General features: G+C 37.7%; 2 protein-coding genes across 2 annotated transcripts in view; one reads left to right on the top strand and one right to left on the bottom strand.

Annotated features, from left to right (window-relative positions):
- The window catches only part of LOC113108929 (inhibitor of growth protein 1-like), a 2,589-nt gene extending 1,224 nt beyond the window's left edge, over window positions 1-1,365 (top strand). Inside the window, exon 2 of the mRNA XM_026272357.1 lies at window positions 292-1,365. Coding sequence (XP_026128142.1) covers window positions 292-1,079 — 788 coding nt within the window. The 3' untranslated portion in view covers window positions 1,080-1,365. The remainder of the gene's footprint in view (window positions 1-291) is intronic.
- Window positions 1,366-2,250: 885 nt separating this feature from the next.
- LOC113108930 (ubiquitin-conjugating enzyme E2 A-like) lies at window positions 2,251-5,542 on the bottom strand. Its single transcript, XM_026272358.1, has 6 exons — window positions 5,370-5,542; window positions 4,818-4,898; window positions 4,244-4,269; window positions 4,035-4,124; window positions 3,541-3,629; window positions 2,251-3,392 (listed from the first exon to the last, which is right to left on the bottom strand). Exons 1-6 carry the CDS (start codon window positions 5,411-5,413, stop codon window positions 3,264-3,266), a joined length of 459 nt encoding a protein of 152 aa, XP_026128143.1. The 5' UTR covers window positions 5,414-5,542; the 3' UTR covers window positions 2,251-3,263.
- Window positions 5,543-6,003: the final 461 nt, after the last annotated feature.

The raw sequence follows: 6,003 nt of genomic DNA, 5'->3' as shown, positions 1-6,003 counted from the left end.
ACATGTTTACTTCGATAATTCCACGTGTGTATATTTAATCAACAGTCAGCCTCGCACACCTGTAAGTAATGTATTTGTGCAAATATATATATATAAAAAAAAACTTCAAAACCAAAAAGAAAAGTGTCTTATTCATTTGGGGTGTCTTGTCTTGAGACTACAATGCTTTGAACACTGATTTTTTTTCAATGGAGGTTATAATGATAAAAGTGTATAGACTGACATACAGTAACAGTAAACATTGTGCCATTATCATTGTGTTGCATTAATTCAAAGGCGTTGATCTTACAGAGGTCCTCAATGAACTGGACGAGGCTTATGAAAAGCACAAACAAGAATCAGATCCCGTGCAGAGGCGGCGTCTGCTTCACTGCATCCAGCGCTCTTTGATCCGCACAGAAGAACTCGGGGATGAAAAGATCCAGATCGCAGGCCAAATGGTGGAAATGGTGGAGAATCGCAGTCGGCAGCTTGACTGGCAGAGTGAGCTCTTCCAGGCATGCCAGGACTCGCCGGAGAGCACCGTGTCAGTGGGCAGCATCCCCAGTGCCAATGCATCTGTAACTATGACACCGGTCTCCGCTTCGATGCTCTCGGTCAGTAAGCCGAGTGCAGATCGGAGACGAGATGAGACCCCGGCTTCAGTAGATAAATCTGGTGGAAAGCGTTCACGAAGGCAGAAAAATGGTTCAGAGAACCGGGAAAACTCCAATTATGGCATGGAGCTTAATGAGGAGGTTGGTTCAGGTGTGTCAAAAGAAAAGAAGGTTAAGACCTCATCCACGTCATCAAAGAAGAAGAAGAGGTCGAAAAGCAAGCAGGACAGGGAGCCGTCGCCGACAGACCTGCCTATCGATCCCAATGAACCCACTTATTGTCTGTGCGAGCAAGTGTCTTATGGAGAGATGATAGGTTGTGATAATGATGAATGCACTATTGAGTGGTTTCACTTCTCCTGTGTTGGCCTGCACCATAAGCCCAAGGGAAAATGGTACTGTCCGAAGTGCAGAGGAGACAATGAGAAGACAATGGACAAAGCATTAGAGAGGTCTAAGAAAGAGCGAGCGTACAACAGGTAGTGTCAGGTGTAGCTGGTTGCCATTGTTCTATTCAGGACTGTAGTATCCAGTTTTGAGAGAGGCCAGGGTCTGTGATGTTGTTAAAGACTAGAGTTGGTCATTTGTTAGTAGTTATATATTTAATAGGTTCACTTAGCTTCTCAAGTTATCAGTGTTCTACAGCATTGGAAGTATTCTGTTCATCCAACTACCAGACAGTGTAATGCATTTTCAACTATCAGTTTTGTATTTATGCCTTGCATAACTGTACATATTTTCGTGTATAATAAACCATGCTTGATGGAGAGCTGTCTCATGCTAATAAGAAATGAGTTTGTTTCTTCATCACAACAGGTTTGGAGAAGTTTAGCATCACATCATTTATTCACCAGTGGATCCTCTGCAGTGAACGGGTGCCGTCAGAAGAGTCCAAACGGCTGATGAAAACATCACAGTAATCCATATGACTCCAGTCCATCAATGAACATTTTGAGAAGTGAAAAAATGGGTGTTGTTTGTAATAAATTAATCAATTAAATATTTTCTCTTCAAATTGTTGCTTACAGGCAAAATAAAAATGAAAAACCCAGTTCTAAACAAATGCGTTGATGAATTTTGATGTGAGAGGACGACGGGGCAAGGATTTAAAAAAGAAATTGGATTACATAAAAGTTTTAGCGAGAAGTGAAAATCCCTTGTTGGATTTGTTTCTTACAAACAGCTTTTTACTTAACATTATGTTAATTGATGGACTGGTTTTGTGTGGCTTATTGTGATGTTTTTACCAGCTGTTTGGACTCCCATTCTGATGGCACCCATTCACTGCAGAGCAAACATTGGTTAGCCAGTGATGTAATGCTAACTTTCTTTAAACTGTTTTGAGATAGAAACAAAACTCATCCGCATCTCGGATAGCCTGAGAATGAAAATATTTTCAGGACATTTTTATTTTGGGGTTAACTGTTCCTTTAAAGTACATTCCAAATGTGTGGATCAGAAATTTGTTTTGGATATGTACTACGTTGCATTATTTACTTTTCATGTTTCTAGAATGGTCCGAATAAAATTTTGTGACCCCGTTTCACCTAACTTGCATTAAAACTGCATTAAATTCAAAAACATTAAACGGAATGAGTGAAGATTCTTATGTTTTAGTAAATTGGTGTAAAGTATCAGTTACATAACTCACAAATGTAGTTTCACCTTTTAATTAAGTTCTTACAAGTGCTGGAAAATGAGATTGCCAACCAGTGCAAAATCTGTACACAAAATTCAGATGTGTTTTTGTATATACAAGAGATTAATAGAGTCAAGGACACACTCAGGCATTCATGCATGTAACGGGGCATACGTCTGTAAAGATCAAGGGCTGGGAAAAAGACCTGAACACATTATTTCACTCGACTGATTGGAATAGTGATGCAAGCCACAAAAACATTAAGTAACTGCAGTTAACGTGTATCTCTGTAGGATTTGGGAGGATATTTTTTAACTTTGTGTAATTCCAGCAAATCTCAAATTTTTTTTTTTCCACCACTAAATATATATCTTATACTCCAAACCATATTGCTATTTTTTCTTTCAACATAATTTGATAATTTATATAAACTCTCATGCCTGTCTACCAACTTCTTAGATGTGTTTCCAGTGCATCTAGAGATGCTCATCACCACTGGTGTGGTAGCATGCCAACCCTCCTCTGGCAGAGCCAAGAAGAGTCGTGACTGAATCAACATAACGAATGCTAATCCAGAAGAATGGAAGCAAAACCAAAATTAAGTGTACACTTTTAACTGCTTTTTGAGTGAGATTGATCCATGATATTAAAATTGACAAAGCACCAAAAACATTTTCATCAACACCACTATGACTTCTGTCTCTCAGCGAGTCAAGAATCCAGATTAGACTGCCTTGATTGACTCAATCATAATGCTTTTTTAAAGATGCTTATGCATTTAGCAAAAAAGAAAAAAAATCACTGCATGTTCACGCCATATGCACAATTATTCAAGCGTTATTCGCCAGGCATATTAACCACTTTCGCTGATCATAATGAGGGTCGGAAATCAGTCCAGGCAAAAATGTGGGAGAGAAATAAAACAAAAATCACAATCTTGCATGAGTAAAGTGCATGAAAACTTAAAAATGGAGATTTGAAAAACTATCCCCAAACAAAAGGAAAACAACATTTCAGAGAGAATGTGGTCAACTGTCCCTCCAGCTCTGCTCTACAATCGCTGACACCCGTTTCTCATATTCCCGTTTGTTTTCTTGATACAGTTGTGCTGCCTGGCTGTTTGCGGGGCTGTTGGGATTTGGCTCATCTAGAAGGGACTGTAAAGAAAGAGAAATCAAAATTAAGGCCTCAAGAGTATAACAAAAGTGTGAGTGTGTGCGATTGCCAGATTCAATAGTGTCCACAGGATACGTGAAGCAATTTGTTTAATATTACAAGGACTATAAAACAGTTGATTTAACATACTTGAATTGATGTCAGAATAGAAGAAACATCATAAGTTGGACTCCACCGATTCTGAAGAATATCTAGGCAGATACTGCCATCAGCATACACTGTGAAATACAGCAAGAAGAATCAAGAATACATGCATGACTCATGATAAAATTAAAAACTTTCAGTATGTAGCAACCAAAACAACAATCCCTCCCAGACCAACAGATTACAGAAAATACAATAACTGATGCTTTGAACATCTTAGTGTATGAAGACAGTTATTGTCAAAGAAATATACAATCAAGCATAGAGTGTATTAAATATTTTTGCTAAATCGAAAACAAATTTTAGCAACAACAACAACCTACTACTATTAATAGACTAATTGACTGAATGTAACAGTAGCAGATTCTGTGTGGGAATGTACTACAGGAGTAGACTGTTGAAAGCATATTAGAGAATCAGGGTCAGTTTCCCTTTGACAAAGCTTCTAATCAGAGACAATCAGGAAGTATCACACACACCATTTGGATGAAACATCTTCGAGACAAATCGCACAGTTGGGGGCTTGTTAGGATATTCCTCTGTGAACTCAACTGTGAGTTTGAAGGTACCTTGTGTGCAGAATAAAAACAACATTGTATCTGTAATTTCTGACAAAGAAACACCTTTTACTCATTTTCTTCACACATGCATTTAATCATGCTGGAAAGGTCAGCAGACAGACACCTACCATCTTCAAAAGGCGTTCCCTCTGGACTGCATGTAAAAACGAGAAACGCAACATTAAGGTCAAAGGTAGGAGGACGCTGACATGGAACATTCAGGTACAGTACGTTAACCATGAGATATATACACACACAAATATATAAATACTAAAAATAATACATTTATAAAATGCATTATTTATAGGACAAATTATATTGTGTTTTGTAATTTATATGCAATTTATTTCTGTAAAGCTAAACTGAATTTTCAGCATCATTCCAGTTCCAGGGTCACATGATTTTTATGAAATCATTCTAATATGCTGCTCAAGAAACATGTATTATTATTATCAATATTGAAAACAGTTGAGCAGCTTAATATTTGTGGAAATTGTGATAAATAATTTTCCAGGATTCTCTGATAAATAGAAAGTTCAAAAGATAGCATTTATTTGCAATAACAGTGACACCATAAAACAATGTATTTAATATGTCTTTGCTAACAAAGTATGAATTTATTATCAAATGTTTTGACCCCAAAATCTTTTATAATCCCCTCATATCTGGATGTTTTCCATGACCGATTCTCTCTGTCCTCACCCGAATATAACCGCGTTCCACACCATGATGTTGTTCTCTGAAGGAGCTCCACTGACCCCGGCTGGAGGGTCCTCCTGGAGTCTGGGGGACCAGAACATCACACTCAATCAAACACACACTGTACATCAGTTTCAATCACATTCACTGATTAGAGGAAACACCTAGAATATCACACGATTAAGTGTGGATTCTGGTTACGTTACCTAATAAAAATACTAGAAATACAAATACATTGGCTAAATAGTAAGTTAGTAGTAATAAAATCACACTTAATCATAATCATAACTTCACTAACCGGCTTACACTAGCTAGCCAACGGTTAGCTCATAAGCTAAGATACACGTTAATTAGTTTCTAAGAATACAGTGTAAACAGCCAATGTGATGCTAACGACAGACTCAAAGGGATAAGCACAACATTAAATGACGTTTTTTAATAGTTTACAGTACGTTTAATAATCGGCAACCTAACTGGGTGCTATGAAGCTAACTAACGTTAGCTAGCAAGCTATTCCACCAAAACAACCACATCTATCATTTAACAGCTACTCACCGCTTAAAATCTCGCATTAGTCGCCTTCTAGCTGGAGTAGACATCTTTAACTACACCAAAAAAATCGTCAGGGGTTATTTGTAGAGCCTAATAACAAATGTTAAGGTAACTGTATGTCAGAACACTGATGGTTAATAATCCTTTTTGAGTCCAAGACGTCTTTTCACGAGACTGGATTATACCATCTGTCCCACACAGGGGAGTGTTTGCGACTGGAAATACAAATACATCTTACAAGATGTATTTAAATACATTTTGTGTTTTCTTTTTAAATGCTTAATGTTTCAGCAGTTCATTTGGAATATTTATGTTTTAATATAAATAATTTAATAATTTGCCTGAAGTTAGTCTCTGGCTACGTTAATAGCAGAAATCCACCTATTTGCCAGGCCGTTGGTACAGTCTTAGTCGGAGGAACAGGCCCGGTGACGTTTCTGTGGGAGGAATGAGGTCATCACCCTCCTAGTGGTTAAGCGCGGGAAATGCAATAAACGACGTACTCTGTCGTGAAGGCGATTTCATAACAGCTATAAGTTCCGTTTTTAGTCACTTTCGCAATCATGTATTCGATAATAATCAGGAGGGAAGGCAGATATTGGGACTTTATAAACTGTAAAGAGAGCACAGAAGTCTA

Source organism: Carassius auratus, chromosome 9, assembly GCF_003368295.1.
Source record: "Carassius auratus strain Wakin chromosome 9, ASM336829v1, whole genome shotgun sequence".
Taxonomy (NCBI): Eukaryota; Metazoa; Chordata; class Actinopteri; order Cypriniformes; family Cyprinidae; genus Carassius; species Carassius auratus.
Note: the sequence above shows the minus strand (reverse complement) of the source record. Positions and strands in the feature narration are given on the sequence as shown.

Coding starts and splice junctions, on each gene's coding strand:
- LOC113108930 (XM_026272358.1), bottom strand. CDS start 5,413: ATGTCTACTCCAGCTAGAAGGCGACTAATGCGAGATTTTAAGCG. Junction 4,899..5,369: donor CTAATGCGAGATTTTAAGCG/GTGAGTAGCTGT, acceptor CTGGTCCCCCAG/ACTCCAGGAGGACCCTCCAG. Junction 4,270..4,817: donor TGGAACGCGGTTATATTCGG/GTGAGGACAGAG, acceptor TTTTACATGCAG/TCCAGAGGGAACGCCTTTTG.